The sequence below is a fragment of the Bubalus kerabau genome, chromosome 6 (assembly GCF_029407905.1).
Source record: "Bubalus kerabau isolate K-KA32 ecotype Philippines breed swamp buffalo chromosome 6, PCC_UOA_SB_1v2, whole genome shotgun sequence".
In the NCBI taxonomy this organism is placed as follows: domain Eukaryota; kingdom Metazoa; phylum Chordata; class Mammalia; order Artiodactyla; family Bovidae; genus Bubalus; species Bubalus kerabau.
Window position 1 is genome coordinate 118,073,050 of NC_073629.1, and position 23,056 is coordinate 118,096,105.

At 65.2% G+C, this 23,056-nt stretch overlaps 1 protein-coding gene across 1 annotated transcript; it reads left to right on the plus strand.

The window, feature by feature from the left end:
* The first annotated feature begins 912 nt into the window (after positions 1 to 912).
* ESPNL (espin like) lies at positions 913 to 23,056 on the plus strand. The gene is made up of 9 exons (XM_055587037.1): positions 913 to 1,235; positions 2,269 to 2,459; positions 3,917 to 4,103; positions 6,525 to 6,707; positions 10,640 to 10,771; positions 16,973 to 17,087; positions 18,071 to 18,183; positions 18,860 to 19,057; positions 21,467 to 23,056. Exons 1-9 carry the CDS (start codon positions 942 to 944, stop codon positions 23,054 to 23,056), a joined length of 3,003 nt encoding a protein of 1,000 aa, XP_055443012.1. The 5' UTR covers positions 913 to 941.

Sequence of the window (23,056 nt, forward strand, 5' to 3'; positions counted from 1 at the left end):
GGGGTCAGACCAGCCGGTCACAGAATAATCCCACGTGATCTCCAGGACTTCAGCTTGAGACCGTGTCTGCGGGAGCCCCACAAAGCAGCTCCCTGACATGAGTGAGCACCCAGCGGGCTCCAGGCAGAGGCTGGGGCGCCCCGAGTTCACCAGCAAGCACTGTGGGTGTCCAGCCCCACTGCAGATAACAGCCTGGGAAAAGACGCTGGGCAGCTCTGGAAAATGAGCTTGGGACCATGAACTCCAGTCCCTGTGGCTGAGGGTGGGCAGGGGAGGGGACCTGAGGCTCTCACCCTCCTCTCAGAGGCCTTCCTGTCCAGTGCCAGGCCCTGTGCCCGTCACTGGTCTGCAGAGCCACCGCTGCCCAGCAGTGCGTGGAGCCCCCAGTGCCAGCCGAGGCCAGACTCCAGGAGAGCGTTCCCTGGGGGCAGCGGGCCCGGGTGCCCATGGCTGACACGGCCCAAACGCTTAGAAAGGGCTTCGCTTGGATGGGTCTGCCCTCCCGGGAGGAGGGTCTCCTAGGCGGCCTCTGCACGGCCCACCACAGCGCTCGGAGGCTGTCCCCCGCCCGGAGGAAGCAGACTCTCAGGAGCTGACTGCTTCCTGGAAAGGACACTAACTGTGAATACCCACTCGATGTGGGAAGTCCGTCCCAGCCCTCGATCCACATGAGGGGGAGGCACGGTCCAGCCACAGGGCAGTGCCCACCTCCTACCCAAACCTGATGCGGGCCCTTCCCCTGCTCTGGGTGCCCCAGGAGTGGCTGGGGCAGGGCTGCAAGGCCCGGTCCCCAAGGCCTGTCCCCCCGCCCCCCCACCGCCTCCCATCTGCCCTGTGCGTGCTTATCGGGTAACCGGAGCCGCGAGCTGCGTCCCATCCTGAAACAGGAAGCCCGGGCCTGTGTGAGCCTCGGAGAGCTGGCCGGGCGGCCGGGGCGGAGGATGGAGGAGCAGCGGGCGCTCGCGGCTGCCAAGAACGGGGATCTGGCCACCCTGGAGCAGCTGCTGGAGGCAGGCACCCTGGGCCCGCATGTCACCGACGCCCTGGGGGCTGGCCTGGTGCACCACGCCGCCCGGGCCGGCCACCTGGTCTGCATCAGGTTCCTGGTGCAGCGAGCCAAGCTGCCCGGCAACCAGCGGGCCCACAACGGGGCCACCCCCGCGCATGACGCCGCGGCCACAGGCGGCCTGGCCGAGCTGTGCTGGCTGGTGCGCCACGGCGGCTGCGGTCTGCAGGTGAGCGGGGCACAGAAACGGCGGCTGCAGGGTGCAGGGCCCTGGGCTGCTGCTCTGGGGAGAATGGCCACCCGACTCCCACGGCACACACAGTGGCGTGTCTCCACCCCACGCCCCCCACCCCAGCCCCAAACAAAGCCCTCGGAAGCCACAGACGCCCCCTGAACCACCTGGTATTCCCCAACGCCCAGGACAGAGCGGCCCCTCTGATCCTTTCACCCAATGCCCCCACCCAAGAGCACCCGGCCTTGCCAGTGGGGGTCTCCTGGGGTCTCCTTATCAAGCCCAATCCGTGGGGCCTGCTTCCAAAGGGTCTAGAAAAGGGTCTGGGCAAACAGAAGCCCAGCAGGCACTGGGGCTCAGGAGGTGCTGGCCCACCCCGGATGCTGGGGGACCACGGTGGGGGCTCCGGGGCTCAGTGATGGTCTCCCCGCAGAAATTTCTCCTGCCCTCCTCTCCCTCTCCCTGCTGGCCCAGTGGGTGTGGGCAAGCGTGCTCTGATGGAGAGAGGAAGTCCTCCCGGAGCCCTGAGAAGCACTGGGTCCCAGGAGAGGGAAGACCCACGGGTCACACAGCCTTCAGCGGCTCTTCCCACAGGGCTGGTCCAGAGCCCAGGAGAACACTCAGGTGTGGCGATGCCCGCGGTGCAGAAGCGCCCCAGCAAGAGGGCCGGGGTCACAGGGTGGGCGTTGAGTGAGGGTGGGGCGGAGGCCCCTGGACCACCCCTGGACAGGCTGCCAGCCCTGGGCCAGCAAGCTGGGCTAGTGGAGCCTCCCCGATGGCGAGCAGAGAGGGAGAAGGGCGGGACTGCAGCTTGGAGGGGGCTCGCATGTGCAGGACCGGGGGTTTGGACCCAAAAACCCTGACTGGTCCCGGCCCTGCTGCTGACCGCAAGCAGGTGGCCTGGCTCAGTCCAGGAGACCCCTCTGCACCCCCGCGCTGGAGCCAGGTGGAGGGGTGGGAGCTCTCCAGCGGGTACACGCGGTGCGGTCCCAGGCGGCTGCCCGCTCACCGGAGGCCTGCGTCTCCATAGGACCAGGACGCGTCGGGCGTCTCCCCGCTGCACCTGGCCGCCCGCTTCGGACACCCGGCGCTGGTGGAGTGGCTGCTCCACGAGGGCCACGCGGCCACACTGGAGACCCTGGAGGGGGCCTTGCCGCTGCACCACGCCGCGGTCAGCGGGGACCTGACCTGCCTGAAGCTCCTGACCGCCGCCCACCGCAGGTGAGGGGCTGCGGCGCCGCCTGGCGGGGTGTCCCATGGGCGCCTGCGGCGGGGAGGGGGCCCGACGAGGGGAGAGGAGGGAGCGGGGCCCGGGAGGGGGAGGGGAGGGGAAGGGAGCGGACCTTGGGAGAGGGAGGGGGAAGGGGTGGGCGGAGGGGGAGGGGAGGGGATGGGCTCAGGGGAGGGCGGGGGAGGGGGCCAGCGAGGCGGAGAGGGAGGGGGGAGGGGGAGGGGAGGTGGGGAGGGGGAGGTGGGGAGGGGAGGACGAGCCCTCACTCCGCTCACGAGTCTGGAAGGGAGCAGAGTGAACACTGGTCTTGGGGGCAGTGAGCCCCCCAGGTGGGGGCCTGGATTCTCCCTCCACACGCCCGGTCCCACTGCCCCGAGTGGGCGGCTGGGCAAGACCAACAGACAGGGAGGGGACCGGCCCAGCTAAGGCGGGGGCGGGGGGCAGCAGGCCACCACCCCTTCCCCCGTCGTGGGCCCGGCTGCGGTCCTGGCCCCACGGAAGACACCCGGGCGTGTAACTGGCCGTCTGGGGGTGTGGCGTCTGTGGCCTGCCGTGGCCATCTGTCCGCAGGACGGCTGTCCTGGCTGGGAGAGGGACTCTGTCCACCCCTCACCTGAGCTGGCCTTTCTCCCCCCAGCCCCTGACACCTCTTCTCCTGCGGGGCTCTTGCTAGCTGGCCGGCCGTCCTGGCCGCCCCGCGACAGTGCTGCTGTTCCTGGGCCTTCCCGTCCCGACCTCTCCCTTCCAAGGCCTTTGAGACTTGCTTCTGCGTGTCTTCCCCAAACAGTCCACACAGGCTGCCCCGGTCCTGGCCGGCCGCAGGGTGTCTCTCAGACTGGCAGTATTAGAAGTACCTTCTGTCATTTGAAAACCGGGTGATTTCACTTTAAAACACACACATGCACAGGGACGGTCTGCTGCCCCAGGGCCCACATACCCACTGGCAGGAGCCCAAGCAGAAGTCTTTGTCAACAGGGGTGGGGCCCAGTTTGGGGGAGGGGGCTCCTGCTCCCTGCAGGGGTTCAGAGGGGACCGAGAACTCACCTGACCCCGTGACCTATATGGAGGCAAGCCTGGATGCGGAAACCTGACGACCCTGCCCCAGTCTGTCCACATGGGGGGCCTGGGCCGAGCGCTGGGAAGGGCTAGTGTGCTGCTCACAATGGCCCCTTGCACGGAGCAGGCCCCGGGTCCGGAGGTTCCCTGAGCCGCCCACTACGGCCCGCTGGGCCATGCGCCCTAAGAGGAGACCCCTGCCGGCCCGGCGCACAGCTTGATGGCAAGTTGAGGGAGCTGGATTCCTTGGGGTGCGCACAAGCTGGGCGGGTAAGGGGGTGGCCGCAAAGAGCCAGGTGCCGGGCCACCCCGCCCCCATCTGGGCCCTAGGCCCCAGCGGCTCTCCGCGACTCCCGGCCTAGCGCGCTCTGAAGCCCGGCCTCCCCCGCAGCGGCGTGAACCGGCGGACGCGCAGCGGCGCCTCCCCGCTCTACCTGGCCTGCCAGGAGGGCCACCTGCACCTGGCGCAGTTCCTGGTGAAGGACTGCGGCGCCGACGTGCACCTGCGCGCCCTCGACGGCATGAGCGCGCTGCACGCCGCCGCCGCCCGCGGCCACTACTCGCTTGTCGTCTGGCTGGTAAGGGGGTGCTGGGGTGCGCGCACGGGGCGTGGGGGGCATCCGCGGAGGCTGGCACCTGCTCCCACCTAGCAAGCGGGGCTGGCTGGGGTGGAGGCGCCATGCCCTGGGTCTCGGATCTCCCCCAGGAAGTTCAGGGACCACGGGGTGGTAGGCGGATCATATGTGCCTGCCAAGCCTTAGAGCATCCACGTGCCAGACCCAGTCTAGGGCACAGCGGGGAGCTTCAACTGGGGGTGGCCGTGGACTGGACCTGCCCCTGCAGGACCCTGGGGGTGTGCAGCACCCTCTGCGGGCTCTCCCACCCCCTCCCCGAGGAGTCCTGGTGGGTGTGCGGGTTCTCAGGGTGGGTGGCACAGGCAGTGCCTGGCCCTGCTGTTTGGCCACTTGTCCATGCCTGGCCACCCAGACCCTGGGGGGCGCTCCCAGACCCTGAGGGGAGCCCCACAAGCCCCACTCTTCTTCCCCCTGGACCCATGGAGGCACCATCTGGGCCTCTTTCCAGAAAGAACACAGAGTGACCTAGATGGGGGAGGATGCCTTCTTCCAAGACTTTTTCAAGGGCTGGGGACTTCCGCCTCCGCCCTGGAAAACCAGGCCTGTGGGGTGTCTGGGCGCTCTGAGGGTCTCCATTATAGAGAGGGTCTCCATTACCTGGTCAAGGGTCAAAGTGGGGAGGTCTCTCCCGGGAGGGGCAGAAGGGCAAGAGGTGGCTGGGGAGGGACTCAGTCCAGCTGCTCTGCTCCTTGTGCCTGGCCTAAGAGCTGTGGGGATGCTGCGTGAGGGAAGGAAGAAGGAGTGATTTCCTCTGGCCTCCCACCACTCACCTTGGCTTCAGAAGCCCCTAGCAGTTGGCTCCGGCCTCCCTTCACCACTGCCTCTCCCAGGCTGGCCCTTTGCCCCTGGAGCACCCGCCAGGATCCACCTTTGCACTGGCTGTGCCCGCCCCTCCAGCCGCCCTTCTGCAGCTGCCCCTACGGGGCCAGCCCCGCTCGCAGGAGAAAGCTCCCGGCGTTGGCCCTGCCCTGCCTCGGATGGAGCTGTGCTTCCATTGTCTCGCCCGTAGTTCAGATGGTGAACTTCAGAAAGGTGCCTGTCCCCAGACCTGGATTCCCAGTGCTGTGGCAGCCTGAGTCCTGGCCGGGCCTGGCCGCGGGGCGCAAAGGCCGCATGTGCTCAGCACACATGGTGGGAATGAGTCAGCGGGACGCGCGGCATCTCAGAGAGGTGGGGATGCCCAGGAGCCGGGGGCGGGCGGGGGGGGGGCGGTTGGCAGGCAGGTCCACACAGCACCCCCCACCACTGGGCAGCCTGACAGGGGCTGATCCCAGGAAGAAGCAGCTGTGGCCGAGGGTCCCAGGGCCAGAAAGGCTCTTCCAGATGGGCCTCCCCACCCCGGCTCCTGCAGGATGGACCACAGGCAGAGGGTGCAGCATCCAGCCTGGCTGACCCGCTCAGGGCTGGGGCCCCGCTCCCCTGGGAGGCGCTCTCCTCCCAGCTCGCTGTCCTTTTTCTAACAGACACGTTTGAATGTCGGATAAGCCAGCGTTTGGCTACAGTGCCCCGGGAATTAAACCACCGAAAGGCTATCCCTTCCATGTGGGAAACACTGCAGGGCGTTCACGCCCGGTCACATCCTTGCTGTTCTCCTGGCCTCACCTTCGTGGAGAAGGTTGGCCGCATTCAAAGCAGGAAGAGGGAGAAAAAGGGGGTGACGCCACGTGCACCGGCCCTTCCGGCGGGAAGGCGAGAGAGGAGCCCCTTCAGCCTCACGTTGGCAGGGGTCACGTGGCTGCCCTGGGGGCACGCGGTCCAGACTGGGGGCCCGGGCCAGAGCCCACGGGTGCTCTCACAGCAGGGCCGACGAGGGCTGTGAGGAGGGCTGGCCTGAAGGCTGCCGGTGGGACGGGGCCCAGGCCACAGCGTGCTGAGGAAGGCCGCCCAGGGCGCCCAGCACCCTGCGTGCTGAGGAAGGCCGCCCGGGGCGCCCAGCGCCCTGCGTGCTGAGGAAGGCCGCCCGGGGCGCCCAGCGCCCTGCGTGCTGAGGAAGGCCGCCCGGGGCGCCCAGCGCCCTGCGTCTTGGCACTGGAGCTGTGACGGTCAGGACCCAAGCAGGCCTGGTGCCAGGAGGTCCTCCCTTGATCAGCAAACACCTGTTTACTGGCCCTGGGGTGCTGCCCAAAGGTGTTCTGTATTTGAAGTGGGAACGCCCCTGCGGGTGTTCAGCTTAAGATCTGGGCTAGGGCAGGTTTGGGGGCTGTGGAATCTCGCAGTAAAACCACCGAGCTCGCTGCCCCCCCACCCAGGCTGCCCGAGGCGCACAAGAGGAGCCAGCCCTGTCCCCAGGGCCCCCTGCCCTGAGGGGGGAGTGGCTGCCCCCGTCCGGCCTCATCTGGCCCGTCCCCCTTCCTCCGCCCACAGGTCACCTTCACGGACGTCGGCCTGACAGCTCGGGATGACGAGGGGGCCACCGTCCTGCACTTCGCCGCACGGGGCGGCCACACGCCCATTCTGGACCGGCTCCTGTTGATGGGTGCCCCCATCATGAGAGACTCCTGGGGGGGGACCCCCCTCCACGACGCAGCGGAGAACGGGCAGATGGAGGTAAGGCGCTGGGGGACGGGGGGTGGGCAGAGGAGCCTCTGAGAGCTGGCAGTCCTGGACCACTTCCTGTGAATGAGTCACCGAACCCTCAACACAGCCCTGTGGGATACACATTATTAGCCCCTTTTACAGACGGGTAAACCGAGCCCCAGAGGGGCAGCCATTGCCCAGGATGCAGACTCAGACTCAGATCTCTCTGGGAATAAAGCCCATGCTCTGCCCTCAGCGCAGGACGCCTCCCTTCGCTCAGAGACTCCCCGGGTGCCGGCTCGGGTCGGTCTTCCCGCTGGTCCTCCCAGGAGGGGGTCTGCTGGCCCCCTGCTCTGAGCAGCCTGGGAGCAGAGCCCCGCGGGGGTGTGAGGTCAGCCCCTCCGCTGTGATCCACATAAACCTAGGGGCACACGTGGCCCAGGAAACAGCATCCGGAACCTGGAGTCGGCAGGGTCGGTGTTTCGATACTTGAGGTCCAGCCCTGGGAGTGGACCCGGCCGTGAGCCGCTGACCCTGCTCTGGTGCGACCTGCCCAAGGACATCCTGCGAAGGCAAGGCCGTGTCTGAGCGGGGTGCGTCTGAGGCGAACACGTGGGATGACTCCTCTGCCCGCCCCCCCCAGAACCACGCGGCAGGGCTCCAAAGTGGTTCAGTGCATCTGCAACGCCTCCTGGGTCTTCCTGCAGCGTTCCCATGGCCCCCGGTCGCCGTCCACATGGGCCCGGAGAGGCTAGTCGAGGGCAGGGGGCGAGTGTTTTATCGAGGTGCAGCCCTGTATCCCATTTTGGATTTTGGTTCTGGACAGCTGTTTCCCGCTGGAACCTCAAGTATTCCTGGGCCAAGGTGGCCCACAAACAGCACAGAGAGTCCCGGGAAGGCATGCGGTCATTTTGATAAATCAGAGAGAGGCGTGATGCCCCCATGCCCAGCAGCAAGGCTGAACACTTCTTCCTGACTCTCAGGAGCCCTGTGGGCCCCCTCCTGCTCCCCCCACCCCCCAGCCACACCCCCTCCTTTCACCCTGCAGGCCAGCGTTCAGCCCCGTGGGCTCACCAAGCAGATGGTGGGGGTGGCGTCCAGAGGGGCCTGGGGTGGTCCCTGGTGTTCTGTACCCGAGCAGACGATGGGGGTGGCGTCCAGAGGGGTCTGGGGTGGTCCCTCGTGTCCCGTATCTGAGCAGACGATAGGGGTGGCGTCCAGAGGGGCCTGGGGTGGGAGGCCGCGGGTGGCCAGAAGGGCCCTGAACCAGCGTGATGTAGCTCAGACAGCATCCTGCCCCCACTAGCCATGGCCTCCACAATCCCGAGAGTGGCCAGAGCAGCACTCTGCCAACTTTATTTTTAAGCAGCATCATCTTTTTTCAAATGAAGTGTTCTATAGGGGACCAGGAGGTTCAGCAGATAAGCCAAGGGTTCATGAGGCCCTCACCCTGCTCCCTCGGTGGGAAAGGAAAGGAACCCAAGCCTCAGAGCTGAGAACTGCCCTCCTTCTCCGTCTCTGTGTTGTGGAAATTCCTCATCCCTGGGCTGTGCTGGGCTTCCTTGCTGCCCCCCACCCCTCCGGCTTCCTCCGCTTGTGGCGAGTGGGAGCGGGTCCTCGCTGGGGTGCAGGGCCTTCTCATCATCGCGGTGGCGCCTCTGCTGCGGGCCCGGCTCCAGCGCTCGCAGGCCTCAGTACTGGCAGCACTCGGGCTCAGTACTTGTGGCTCACAGGCTTAGTTGCCCTGCAACATGAAGGGTCTTCCCGGACCAGGGACCAGACCCACGTCCCCCTGCCTTGGCAGGTGGGTTCGTAACCACTGGACCACCAGGGAAGTCCCACGATAACTTCTCCATGCCATCTACTATCCAGCCTGTCTAAATCCATCTCATATCCATGTCTCTGGTTGTGCTGTAACCAGGACGGAAGCAGAGTCCATGCATTATTGATCGCCTGTTGGGTCTTAAATTTGTTAACAGTTCTGGAAAATTATGATAATCCAGGAAGTATGATCACCCCATGCCACTCCGTATTTTATTTAATTTTATTTTTTTGTAAATTCTTTTAATTGGAGGTTAATTACTTTACAATATTGTGGGTTTTGCCATATATTGACATGAATCAGCCATGGGCGGACATGTGTTCCCCATCCTGAACCCCCCTCCCACCTCCTCCCCAATCCCATCCCTCTGGGTCATCCCAGTGCACCGGCCCTGAGTGCCCTGTCTCATGCATCAAACCTGGACTGGCGATCTGTTTCAAATATGGTAATAATACACGTTTCAGTGCTATTCTCTCAAATCATCCCACCCTCGCCTTCTCTCACAGAGTCCAAAAGTCTGTTCTTTACATCTGTGTCTCTTTTGCTGTCTCACATATAGGGTCATCATTACCATCTTTCTAAATTCCATATATATGCATTAATATACTGTATTGGTGTTTCTCTTTCTGACTTACTTCACTCTGTATAATAGGCTCCAGTTTCGTCCACCTCATGAGAACTGCTTCAAATGCATTCTTTTTAATAGCTGAGTAATACTCCATTGTGTATATGTACCATAGCTTTCTTATCCATTCATCTGCTGATGGACATCTAGGTTGCTTCCATGTCCTGGCTATTATAAACAGTGCTGCGATGAACATTGGGGTACTCGTGTCTCTTTCCCTTCTGGTTTCCTCAGTGTGTATGCCCAGCAGTGGGATTGCTGGATCATAAGGCAGTTCTATTTCCAGGTTTTTAAGGAATCTCCACACTATTCTCCATAGCGGATGTACTAGTTTGCATTCCCACCAACAGTGTGAGAGGGTTTCCTTTTCTCCACACCCTCTCCAGCATTTATTGTTTGTAGACTTGTTGATAGCAGCCATCCTGACTGGCGTGAGATGGTACCTCATGGTGGCTTTGATTTGCATTTCTCTGATAATAACCACTCTGTATTTTAAGATAAATTCTTATTTTAGAAGAATTTAGAGTTGTTTCAGATTTGTAGGAAAATGGAGGCACTGGCACAGACCATTCCGCTCAAGTCCACATCCGCTTTCCCGCCCCCTGCTCACAGGTGCCCGCTCTGGTGGCCGTCACTGCGGTGAAGTCGTCTCCCTGTCCCCAGCGCCGCTGCCCCAGACCCATCTAGGCTCAGGCCCCACACCACAGTGCCCCCCGCTCCACTCTGCTTCTCTTGTGACCCCTGCCCCCCAGGCTCTAGATAGACAGCCCGCTCCTGCGGTCCACAACCCCCTCCACCACAGCCTCCTTCACAAAGGGCCTTCACAAGCCCAGTCTCCTCTCGCTTTCCACGCTCCATCCTCTTCTCTGGTCCTCGCTGCTGAGCCTCCCACCCTCCTCTCCTCCTGGTCCTGGGGGCCCAGCACCGGCCTGACCCGGGGAGGGGGCGTGTGAGACCAGCGCAGGAGCCAGACGCTCAGAGATGGAGACATCGGGGATGGAGTGAGGACCCCTGGAGCTCACCCCAGGCCTGGAGCCAAGAGGAGAGGCTTGTAGAGCACCAGGCCTGAGCGGGAGGCCAGGGAGCAGGCAGGGCAAGGTGGGCGAGGTGGGCGAGTTGGGCAAGGGCACAGCCCAGAGAGCTGGGGGCGGAGCCGTCTTTCTTAGCCTCTGCACCCCAGTTTCTTAGTGTGAGAACGGACACCCCTCCAGGAGTTGCTGTAAAGATGGAAACTGGCTCCATATTTAAACCCAAGGCCTGGGCTACAGGGGCAAAGTCAGGGTCAGGCGGCCTGACTGGGATCCCGCTGTGCCACCTGCTTACCATCTGGGCCCTCAGCGAGCCTCTGAACGAGGGCGCCTGGGGCTCCCACCCCGGATTCGGGGTACTGGTGCCTGTGGGATCCCGTGCCGCCAGGAAAGGGCGTCCCGGGTCAGGGCGGGGCTCAGGCCTCGGTGTCTCAGCTTGGGGGTTGCGGGGAGTTGGCAGTGGTCACGTGCCTGCCCCCTCCTGCAGTGCTGCCAGACCCTGCTGTCCCACCGCGTGGACCCTGCCCTGCGGGATGATGACGGCTACACGGCCGCGGAGCTGGCGGAGTACCACGGCCACCGCGACTGTGCCCAGTACCTGCGGGACAGCACCCAGCCGGTGAGCCTTGCGGCCCCTTCCCTCCCGGGCCCCCCTGTGCTGCCGGCCGGGGAGCTCACCTGGACACCGCGTGGTTGGGAGGGAGCGGGGAGAGCCTGGTCCCGGGCTGTGAGGGGACCGGGGCTACAAGGGGGACCAGGGCTGGGCCATGGTTGGAGCTCCGCTGAGATCTGCCCGCCACCCAGGCCACAGAGCCCATGCTCACACTCAGGCCAGACGGCTGGGTCGCGCTGAGGACACCCCGGGGGGTGGGAGTGGGGTCCCGGGTCCTCGGGCGGTGTGACCTCAGGAGGCAGGCCAGCCCTGTGCAGCCCAGAAGGGGACAGTTTCAGGCGGGCTCCCATCTGGGCACATGACCTCGCCCAGCCTCGCCTCTGCAAGGGCAGGGACCCCGTGTGCCGGGCCCCCCAGCCCATGATGGGCCGCGCATGTTTGCTGAATCAATGGAGCAGTGGGAGTGCAGGTGTGCAGGGGGGAGCCCAGCAGCTCCGTCAACGTGGGAAGCCAGGTCCCCCCAGAGCCCCCCAGCAAGGCCCCGGGGCGGTGACTGACGATGCGTCCCAACCTGCAGATTTTGCCGCAGTCTTCTGTATTGGCCTCCCCTTCAGAAGCTGTCCCTGGGACCAGCTGGCGCCCACCTCAGGTGAGAACACTGAGGCCCACAGGGGCGCCGTGCCCCCCACGCCGGGTCCCACCCCAGGCTGCCGCGCCTCCCTTTCCCTCGGGGCGTCTCCCCCGGAGTGTCCAGGACAACGGAGGCAGAGCCGCCTTCCTCCCCGGCCCTGGGCCAGTGGGATGGTTCTCACCTGGCCACCACCAAGAGAGCCAGTCTCCACTGCCCAATACCCGCACCAGAGTGGCCAGAGGTTGGGGGCTGGGGGTGCTTCAGGGCACACGCGTTGGAGTCCTGGTTTGTCTCGGTAGCCTAGTTTCAGACACAGGAACTGCAGTCACTGCTTGAAGCGATCTGCTTACTGTTTACTGACCCTTCAATTGGCTATGGGCTTCCCTGATGGCTCAGCTGGTAAAGAATCCGCCTGCAATGCAGGACACCCCAGTTGGATTCCTGGGTCGGGAAGATCCCCTGGAGAAGTGATAGTCTACCCACTGCAGTATTCTTGGGCTTTCCTGGTGGCTCAGCTGATAAAGAATCCGTCAGCAATACGGGAGACCTGGCTGCAATCCCTGGGTTGGGAAGAACCCCTGGAGAAGGGAAAGGCTACCCACTCCAGTATTCTGGCCTGGAGAACTCCATGGACCGTATAGTCCATGGGGTCACAAAGAGTTGGACACGACTGAGTGACTTTCACTTTCATACTTTCTTTCGATTGGCTATTGCTTGACAAGAGTTGTCTTTCTGGCTTGGGTTCCAGAAGTTGGGGGAGCTCTGCGGGTTCCTGGTGTGGTAGATGGAGCTCCACAGTCTGCAGGTTGGGGACGGCCTGGCACCCGCGTCCCCGGCCTCTGTGTGGGCCCTGGGGCCAGCCTGGAAGTGGGCTGGGCGATCCCTCTGCTAACAGGGAGGTGCCTCCTGGCCCCTGTCTGGGGGTCCCCGGCTTGCCCCCAGCCCACGCAGCAGTGCCCACAGCCGGGCCTTCTGTCCGAGCAGGATCTCTGTGCCCAGCCCCCCTCCCCAGGCCCTGACACACCAGCCCACCCCTCCTGGCCGCTCTGCCTGGCTCTCTTAGGGGTGGGGACTCTGGGTGCCCTGCTGACCCCTCCGCTGGGGGTTGTGGGGACCAGCCCACGTCGGGTTTCCTAGGGTTCCTTCTGGTGCTGGCGGTCTCCCCTGGTGTCACCACAGGATATGAGGCAGCGATCCGCTTGGGATTTCCCACGCCGGCCTGAGTGGTCCGTGTAGCCTCCCTACCCGGCCTGCAGGCCCGCGGCGTCCAGCCCGTCCACCTGCCCCACCTGTGTGGCAGAGGGGCAGGCTCATCAGGCTATGAGCTCGTCCCCGTGAGCTGCTGCACCCGGGGCTGTCTGGAGTCACCCTCGACCCCTCACATTCAGTCTCGGCCCCGCAGGAGGGCAGGCCATCAGCTGGGGCCGCCGCGCTGGGGGAGGCTGGGGCCGATGCAATATTGATGGAAACACGATATCCAGAGGTCGCCCGCGCGGCCTCTTCCTGTGTCGGGCTCGGAGGAGGTGGTGAAAGCCTGTCTTTTCCTCTCAACCCCGCCACCTGCCTCCACCCCCAGGGCGTCGTGGGTCCCAGGAGAGGCAGCCTGGGGGGTGAGGCTGGACAGGTGCTCCCCCCGCTGCCTGCACCACCCCACCTCGACCCTGGCCACGTCTTTCCGCTTCCCAGGCCTAGGGTCACCTCTGCACAGTGAGGAGGTCTTGGGCAGTGGCTAGAGGGGGCCCCCTGCACCCCAAACCCCCAGGGCATGGGCTGGGTGAGAGGGACAGACCGGCCGGGCCGCGGCAGCTAGGAGCAGCCATCCGGGGAGGTGAGCATAGCCCTCCACGCAGGGGTGAGCCCAGCCTCTCAGCTCGCAGCCCCCCACCCCTGTACTCACGCCCACCAGAGTGGTGTGACCCTTCTTGGCCCAGCGACACTCACGAGTCCTGAGCACCCGTGAGCCCCAGTTTTCTCATCTGTGTGACGTAACCGAGGAGCCTCGCCGGGGTTTAGAGGTGCGCCTGGAGCGCCCAGTTCAGTGGCTAATTGACCCCCCGGGTCTAGAGGGGCCCTCAGACCCCTTCACTGTCCAGATGGGGAAACTGAGGCCCAGAGAGGGCCAGGGGCTCCCCGAGGCAGACTGCTCCTCCCCAGGGGAAGGGCAGCCCGTAACCCAATCTCAGCCGTGATGCCTGGGTGTCCGGCACCCATCTGTGGGTCATGATTTTCTCGGCCCGGGTGGCATTACAGGCGTGTAACCCGGCTCGCCACAGCGGTCCTCTATGTATAATGCATGGCAGGCGTGGCGCTGCTCAAATCTCATCAGAAACACAGAAAAAGAGACACCGGACCACGGGCAGGTCACCAACCCAAGGCTGGCTGACCACCAACCTTGGACGCGCCTAGCTGTCAGGACCCCAGAGGTCGGCAGCACTCCCCCAGGTCCTGTAGACTCGGTTAGTGTCCAGGGCCTGGATACTCCCGTTACCAGGGGCCACCACAGCAGACCCCCATCCTGGTTAAAATTCAGAGATCCTCCTGACACCATGCTAACAGCAGCAAGGAGGTCTGTGTGCCGCGGTGCGCCGGGCCCTGCCAGGGGCTCCCGGTAAGTCCCAGCAAAGGCAGAGAAACTCAGGCCCGTGGGACGCTGAGCGACTCCCCGGGGCTTCTCCTTGGGGAGAGTTGCAGCAGAATTTGGCCTCAGGGACCCGTGGCATGCGGCCTCCCAGGCTGCTGGTGCGATAGTCTGGGGCCAAGGTCTGTTCCCCTGGGCCCTGGACCAATGTCCTGCCTTTTCCGTTATTCCTTCCACCCCAGCTGAGCCCTGCACTCTGCCGGGAATGGGAGGCCCTTTCCCCTCACCCAGGAGAGCAGATTCAACCGGGGGTGCGGGGGTATGGTGAGCCCCGAGGGCTCCCAGGCGGGGGCGGCCAGGGAGGCTCTGTCAGGCTCAGCACCTGGGGCTCAGCCCCGCTCTGTCCGTCAGACCATCAGCACCAGGTTCCCCAGCCGTCGGGTCTGGGGTCTAACTCAACCCTCCTTCAGGCTCCTAAGCCACCTCATGCCTGCGTTGTGGACACTGGAAGACCGGAGATTCCCAGGTCTGTGGTACACGGCAGGGAGCAGGTGTCGTGTTTCGTCAGAACCCCGGCCCCCGAAGTCCCGGGGTGACCGATCCCGGTGCGGATGGCTGTTGCATGCAGATCTGTGTCAGAGTCCAGAACCCCGAGCCGGGCACCCCCTGATTAGTAGCCAGCGTGAGCAGCCTGGTCTTCCTTCTGGGTCCCCTGTGCCAAGGCAGGCGGGCGAGCAGCAGCCAGGGCTTGGCATCCTTGGCGGGGGTACCAGGGACCCCACCGGTGCTGGGCATCCCCCAGAGGCCCACCCGCCTGCCTCTCCCTCCATGGCTGGTGGCCCTGGACCGAAGGAGCAGTGACTCGAGGGGCTCAGTCCTGGCAGGAGCAAGGAGGGGGTGGTCTCAAGTAGGATTCCGGTCCCAGCCCTGTCCCGTCCCCACCGTGGACCCCTGAGAAAGCGCCTTGCCTCCCCGAATCTGTTTCCCCAGCTGTGCCTGAGGGCTGTCCTGGTTGACCCCTCTGTGCTGTCTCTTTTGTGCGACCAAGGAGCTCTGGTCTCCCCTCCCTCTCCGGAGGGTCTGCTCCCCCGGCCCCTGTTTGGAGGAAGGTTAAGGCCTGGTGGTAAGGGATCCCACACCAGCCCAAAGCCCGCCAGGCCACCTGACACCTCTGCCTTCAAATATTAATGCGACGCCTCCTGCTCCCGGGGGTGGGCGCTGTGACCCCCCCCCTCCCCCGACGGCTCCAGACGGCTCAGCTCCCTGTGCTCACTCAGGGCCCAGTGCCTGCCTCCAAGGGTCCTCCCAGGCTGGGGGCTGGTGGATGCTCTGCCAAGGCCGGGCTCCTGGGCTCCGGGCACCAGTTTCTTCAGAGAGAGGTAGGAGGCGCCGGCGACGGGCAGATAAGCGCTCGGGCCCCAGGCTCCCCTCCTGGTGGCCCTGGAGTGCAGAGGGTCCTGGGATGAGATAGAGGGCCCTGCGGCAGTGGCTGTAGCCACAGGGGTTCTTCCGAGGGGTTTCCCCAGGCCAGGGCGGCCACCCGACACCTGCGCCTCCTCGTCCGGCGGGGTAGGGACCCGGCCCACCTGCAGGGGAGCTGGGGACACTCAGGCGGCCGAGGGACTTAACCCCAGCAGCGCCAGCTACGTCGTCACGGGCAGGGCTCCGCGCAAAGTGGACACGTGGGCTTCTTGTTAGAAACCGATCAAGGATTTCAGGACAGGGAGAGGAGAGGACACTGAATGGAGTCATGGCTTGAGCCACCCACTCGACACTGGGGCCAGCACTGGGCCCAAACCACACGTCCCTGTGGGGCAGGTTTGATCCAGCTCCTCTGCCCGGCCCGGGGCTCTCTCCAGCGCCAGCCTGTGGGCCCCAAGGCCCTCACCCACCATCGCTGCCCACGGGAGGGAGCAGGCTGAGGCACTTCGGTCTGACGGTCAAGGGTGAGTGGTGGCCCTCTCTGCTGGAGCCCTGAGCCGGGGCGGGCGTGTGCTTTCAGGCATCAGGCCGACCAGGGGGGCAGCCAGGAGACAAGCCACCCGCAAGATGGAGTCGGCCCGCCTGCGACGCTCAACTTTAAACCCAAAGGCAGCAAGCCTGGCTCTAGAGTCCTTGGAGGACGGCTCACGTCCTTGTGGAGAACTTCTCTGCCACCTGAGGGGGGGCTTGGGAAGGCGGGCGGTGAGGGCATTCCCGCACAAGGCGGCCTGAGTGCCCCAGGCTCTGCTTGGCCAGGCCCGGCCAGCCGTCTTGGTGCCTGCTAGTCAGAGGCCAGAGCGGAGGCCTCTCAGGGCTGCGCTGGGGACGGGGGACGGGGTTCGGACGCCTCCAGGTCTAGGATTCTTCCTGGTTGCCCACCAGTCAGTGTTGGGGGCAGGGGGGATGGTGGGGGTGCCGCAGACGTGGGGTTGCAATGTGGGGGCCCCTGCAGCCCAGACGTGGACCTCCCTGGCCCCCGGCTCCCCAGGACTGCGGGGTGGGTCCTGGGCACTGCGCCAGTGCTCTGAGGTGCAGTGCTGAGAACACGTCCAGGTTCGCTGGGGTTCCCTCTGTGCCCAGGGCTGAGCGCGGGCGCAGGTCCGGGCAGTCTGTCTCGGCACCGTCAGGGGACAGTTGGCAAGGGAGTGTGTGTGTGCATGCACGTGAATGGGCACGTGTGCCCGCAGGTGTGCGTGTGAACACATGTCCCTTGTAAGGCCAAGGAGTGCTGAGCACGAGGGGGACGCCAGCCCCTGACCCAGAGCCCAGAGTTAAGCTGCCTCCAGAGGGAGCTCACGAGCTGGGCCTCGAGATTGGGGCTCACCCAGTGAGGGTAGGTATGTGTGCCCACCAGGGTGGAGAGACACGGGGTACCTCCCCTCACCCCTGCACACTTCCCTTTCCTAGCCCACCCCAGGGAGACCAGGCCAGGGCTGGGTGCCCCCCACCCCCGCCTGGCAGCCCAAGTCAAGGCCCGCCCCCCCGCCTCCCACTGACCAGGCCTGTCTGCCCCCAGGTGCCGCTCCTGATGACCCCCCCGCCCCCGCCGTTCCCCCCTCCTCCACTGTCGGCCGCCAGACATCCTCCGGAGGATGGCAGAAGTGGGGGCGCAGGCCTCGGGAACCCCACCCGTGAGTAAATGCGTCCCCGGGGCGGTGCTGGCCCAGGTCAGGGGTGCAGGGACTGGGCCCTGCTGGCCTCCCCTCTGAGGTCCTCTGAGGGGGCCTGGGGTGCGGGGAGCAGCAAGGCTGGACAGCTGGGCACAGAAGGCACCAAGGCCCGGGCTGGGGCCAGCCCCCCAGCTCTTCCAGGATTCCGTATCGTCCTGCCACCTTGCTAAAGTGAGGACAGAGCACTCCATGACCATAGTTACACCGCCTCCTGCCCAGTCCTGCAGCGTCTCTGTGAGCTCCGAGCCCCTGCAGCCCAGCTCTCTGGCCTCTGGGGTCCTGGGCAGCCCATCCCTTCTTTGGGCCTCAGCTCATCCGGAGGGACCGCGGAGGTCGGCTCTGTCCACTGCTGTTCCTGAGACTCCAGCAGGGGGCGGGGGGGGGGCAGTCCTCAAACCGCAGGTCACCACCCACTAGGGGGGCTGTGACCAGCATTTATCAAAATGAAGTAGAATGGGATAGCATGAAAAATGTCAGCAGGCCCCGTGTGTAGTGAGGGTAAGTGTGCTTCATGGAATGGGTGGTGGTTATGTAATCACACGTAGGGGTGTGTGTGTATGTGTGCGTGTGCAGTGGAGGAAGGAGTCATAAAAGGACAGGTTTGCTGTCTGATAGGGCTGGCTTTGGCCCCTGGACTACCAAACCCCACACCCTTTCTAGCTCCTTGCAGGCCGTAGGACAGCTGGGGAGGGAGGACAGGCCGTCGCTGGGATGGGGTGGTAAAATGCAGGCTTCCCAGCTGGCCGGGCTTGGAGCTGGCCCCATGGACACCCATGGGATCGCAGCCATGAGTGAGTTTGCCCAGGGCACTTGGTCAGGGGGCTGGCTGGGCCTTTGGCTCCCAGTCCGGAGGTCCTTCAGGAAGGCTGGCTGTGCCCAGGTCTGGGGTCCTCTGCCCCCCACCCCTGGCCTCTCCGACACCAGCTCCCGCTTCCTCCCGGCAGCAGCATCTCTCAGCCTGGCCTGGCCCAGCCAGCCAGACCAGCCTCCTCGGAGGGAGCACACAGCCCACACGGCCACCCCGAGGGTGACCGCCAGTGCCACGGCCGTCCCCACGGTGAGTGCCCTCGCCGTGCCGCTGTCTTCCAGGGCCCCCAGCCCAAACGCAGCTGGCCTCTCAGCATGTCTCCTACGCCGGCCCTGGCCAGGTCACTCTGGGGGCAGCCAGCCCACTGCTGTCTGCCCCCCACCACCCCCTGGCGATTCCCACTGGCCACACGTCCCCCTCCTCCTCTCTGGGCACCAGTCCCTTATACATCCAGCCCACCCTTCCACTGACCGGAGGGTGGGAGCTCCCAGACCCTGAGATGTTCTGCGCAAGTCTGGCAAGTGCAGTCACGGCACACAGCACATCAAAGGCTCTGACAAGTCCTGCAGTCCACGGCTGACCACCAGGCTGTCCATGCAGCTGTTCCCCAAAGGAGTTTCCCCATCCACATGGCATACGCTGAGCAACCTCTTCTCAGTCATGTACCAAGGAGGGGGGAATCTCTCAGCCTGTCAGCCTACACACACATACCAGGGTCCTACAGGGACTGGGGGCCCTTGCGCTCGAAGCCTCACTCTTGAACAGGCTGGGAGTGCGGTAGTGGTCAGGTCCTCTGTCCTCCCTGGTCAGCCCCCACGCCCCTCCTCCCGCAGCTGTGCTCCTCTGGGCCAGCCCTCCCCTCCGCTCGCTCCTGGACTGCAGGCTCCTACGGGCCTCCTCCAATGACCTGCCTGCGTGCACACAGGGGGCAGAGACGGCGGCGGGGGGCGCCCCGGACAGCCTGGTCGCGCTGCAGCTGGACGGGATGCCCTTGGGCGACCTCGACGGGCTGGTGCCCACGCGGGATGAGCGCGGCCGACCCATCCCTGAGTGGAAGCGGCAGGTGATGGTGCGGAAGCTGCAGGCGCGCCTGGGCACAGCTCCAGAAGCGCCAGAGGCCCAGGTCCGTCAAGGTGGGGCCAGGGTGGGGGCGGGGCCAGACATGGGGCGGGGGCAATGTGGGGGCGAGGCCAGACACGAGGCGGGGCCAGGCGTGGGGAGGGATCAGACATGGGGCGGGGGCAATGTGGGGGCGAGGCCAGGCATGGGGCGGGGGCAATGTGGAGGCGAGGCCAGACGCGAGGCAGGGCCAGGCGTGGGGTGGGATCAGTCGTGGGGCGGGGCCAGGTGGGGTGGAGCCAGACATGGGGCGAGGCCATGCCTGGGCGGGGCCGGGGCGGGGCGGGGCGTCGCTGGAGGTGGGCGGGGACAGGATGGAACCAGGGTGTAGAGGGCAGAGGCGGGGCAGGAGGCTAAGTACCGGCAGGTAGACGTGGAAGCTGGGTTCCTGAGCCCACACCTCGAGTCCTGAGACCCAGGTACCCTATAGCATGTCCCTCTGTGGCCTCAGCTTCCTCTTCTGCCGAACGATGAGGTTGAACCAGATCAGAGGGCTGTGAGCAGTGCCCCTTCACCTGCCCTGGGGATGTGTTGCCCAAGTGTTCTTTGATCTCACTATTTATATGTCGTGCCCACCGCATATCAGGTTCTGTTCTCGGCAGTGAAGGGGACCAGCCCTGCCCCTTAATGCTTCCATTCCATCAGGGAAGGCGGGGTGCCTGGGCAACTGTGCTGGGGATGTCGGGGGTGCGGGGGGCGGGGAGGGAGGGTCCAACTGCTATGGAGAGAAGGCAGTGGAAAGGGGAGGGGGCTGCTTTGTCCGGGAGCTCAGGGGCAGCCTCTCTGGAGAGTGTCCTTGAGCAGGAGTCAGGCGGAAGTGCGGAGCAAGCCCTCCGGGGATGAGGGACAAGCGATTGTGAGTGAGGCAACAGTGAGCGCTCCGGAGGCAGGGCGGGCTGGCCCAAGTGGGGAGCAGGGGTAGGCGGCGCGGATGTGAGAGAGAGACAACAGGCAGGCATTACAGGACCTTCGGGGAGCCGTTGAGAATCTGAGCAGGGAAGGGCTCTGCTCTGACTTGGATTTTAACTGGCTCCCTCTGGCCGCCCTGTGGACAGCTGTTCTAGAGTCGTACCCTGACGGGGTGAGGCTTTGTCTTGAATGATGTATTCTGCAACCCTTGGTCTAGAGCTGCCCTGCCAGTACCATAAGGCCAGCCATTTGTGGCTATTTCAATTCAGTTCAGTTCAGTCATTCAAACTTGTCTGACTCTTTGACTCCCCATGGACTGCAGCACACCAGGCTTCCTGTCCATCACCAACTCCCGGAGCTTGCTCAAACTCATATCCATCGAGTCAGTGATGCCACCCAACCATCTCATCCTCTGTCATCCCCTTCTCCTCCTGCCTTCAATCTGTCCCAGCAGCTGCAGCTATTTAAAGCTGCAATTTCAAATGAAATAAAACCCCCTGCGCCTGAGTTAGCTGCACTTCTGAGGAATGGCTCCTGCAGGGTTTTCGGCATGCCTTCCCCTCATCTCAGAAGTATTGGGCCGCTCTGGTCTAATGGCCCAGCCTGTCCTTGCTGTCAGGATGCCCCTGGGGTTGGGGGTGGAGCAAGGCAGGAGTGGGTGGGGCGTCCTGCCACAACCCGGAAGCCTTTTAGAATCTGACCTTAGGGCGGAGCCAAGGATGTGTGAAGAACTCAGGGAAACTCAGAAAACAGGCCGAAGGGGCAGGGGATGGGCTTGGGCACAGCCTGGCCATTGGCTGCGAGTTCCCAGCCTGACGCTTGTGGTCCGAACACTCCCCAGTCTCCCCTCTCTGCCCCGGGCCTCGTGGGGGCTTATTGTGCTGAGTGCCCACCTGGCTTCTTGGCAACCAGGCAGGAGCTCAGGCCCCTCACCTGTGAGATGGGGCAGACACAGGGCCTCCCTCAGGGGTCTCGGGGGACTGAGCGGGTGGGCACGGAGCCACCCAGAGGGACCCCAGCTGGGAGGCTCTGTGTGCGTCTCTCACAGACTGCAAGCACAGGAGTTGGGCTGTATCCTGGCATCAGGGAAGCCCCAAGGGGTGATGTTCTGGGGTGAAGTTGGCCACAAGCCATGAGAACTCGGAGGCTGCCCTTCCTAGGGGACACTGCCCACCCGCAGGACATCCTGTGCAGGGATCCAGAGGGTTCTGGGGACAGTCTTTGACTTCACCACGGAGGAGAGGAGGAGGACTCGAGGGAGGCAGAACAGAGGCACCCCTGCCTCTTCTGAGGGCAAGTCTGGCTCTTCCTGGGGTGAGAACTGCCCTGAGCCTCGGGCTGCGGCCTGGGGCTGGCCTGCCACCTCCTTTACCCTCTGAGCCCAGGCAGGGACCAGCCAGGGTCCCCAGGGCTCCCTGGGGCCAGGCCACCCAGGGGAGCTTGTGTCTGGCAGGAGCACGCCATGTGGGCTGCATCCCTGCTGACCTCCCCTCCCTGTGTCCAGGACGATGGTGGGCACGCAGACCCCATGGAGCAGGCGGCCTGGCGGTACTCGCAGACACACCAGGCCATCCTGGGCCCCTTCGGGGAGCTGCTGACTGAGGACGACCTGGTGTACCTGGAGAAGCAGATCGCCGACCTGCAGCTCCGGCGCCGCTGCCAGGAGTACGAGAACGAGCTGGGCCGGCTGGCGGCTGAGCTGCAGGCCCTGCTGCCCGCGCCCCTGGTCAGCATCACTGTCAACAGCCGCTTCCTGTCCCCGGGGCCTGGGCTGGAGGCCGCAGAGGCCGAGCCCCGGGGCTCCGAGGACGGGGCCTCGCAGGCCACACCCGGCGGGCAGCCCCTGCCCTTCTGGTGCAGCCACGTCGCCCGGCTGGTGCGTAGCCTGTCCCTGCTCCTGAAGGGCGTGAACGGGCTGGTGCAGGGCGAGGAGAGGGGCCCCCTGGAGGCCCAGAGGGAGGCCCACAGGCCAGCCCCGGCCAGCCCCCCTAGGAGCGAGGCCCAGCGCGAGATCCAAGAGTGTGGGGTGTCTGTGCGGACACTCCGCGGCAACTTTGAGTCAGCCCCCGGCCGGCCCTGCACCCCAAGCCCTGGCCCCTGCGAGCCGGGGACCCAGCCGGGGTCATGCCCGAGGGGCTGCTGGCCTGCCCCAGCCCCGCCCTGCAGCGGCCCGATCGGAGGGAACCCCGGGCCAGGAGACACGGAGGAAGCCAGCGACTCGGGCATCAGCTGTGAGGAGGCCCCGTCGGAGGTGGGTGCCGTGGCAGGCTCGGACCTGGCCAGCCTCCGCAAGGAGCGGATTGTCACCCTCTTCCTCAGCCACTGGAAGAAGTCGGCTTACATGCCGGCACTTAAGACAGCAGCCTGCAGGACCCTGGAGGCCCGGCGCGCGGGGCTGCGGGGGCAGGAGGCGGCCAGGGGCCCTCCGCTGCCCTCCCCGCTGCCCGGCGAGAGCCCACGGCCCGGCCGCCTCTGGCAGCAGCGCAGCGTCATCGCCCAGCTGCTGGGCCACTGGAAGGCCGTCCTGGCCCACGTGCCCGCCCGGCAGCTGCGGCGGCTGAGCCGGCGGCCCCGCGGGCCCCTGTCCCCCGAGCAGTTCCTGCCCCACGTGGACGGGGCGCCCGTGCCCTACAGCAGCCTCACGCTGGACCTCTTCATGCTGGGCTACTTCCAGCTCCTGGAGTGCGACCTGCCGGCCGAGGAGCGCAAGATGCACCACCTGCTGTGCTTCGAGGTCTTCGAGCACCTGGGCACCCACGGCTGGGAGGCGGCGCGCGCCTTCCACAAGGCTGTGACCGATGAGCTGGCCGCCGGCCGCCGTGCCTGGACCGATGGCTTCCAGGACATCAAAGCCCGCTTCTTTGGCTCCAGCCGTGGTCCCGCCCGGGACGCGGAGCCCGGCCGCAAGTCAGGCCTGACCCCGCTCAGGCCTCTGCCCCATGCTGGTCCTGGTGGCCCCGAGCCCGCAGCGCAGAGGCTGGGGTCCGGGCCCCAGCGGGGCAGCTTCAACAGCGAGGATATCTGTGGCTACATTGACCGGAGCTTCGCCTTCTGGAAGGAGAAGGAAGCCGAGATGTTTGGCTTTGGGGAGTGA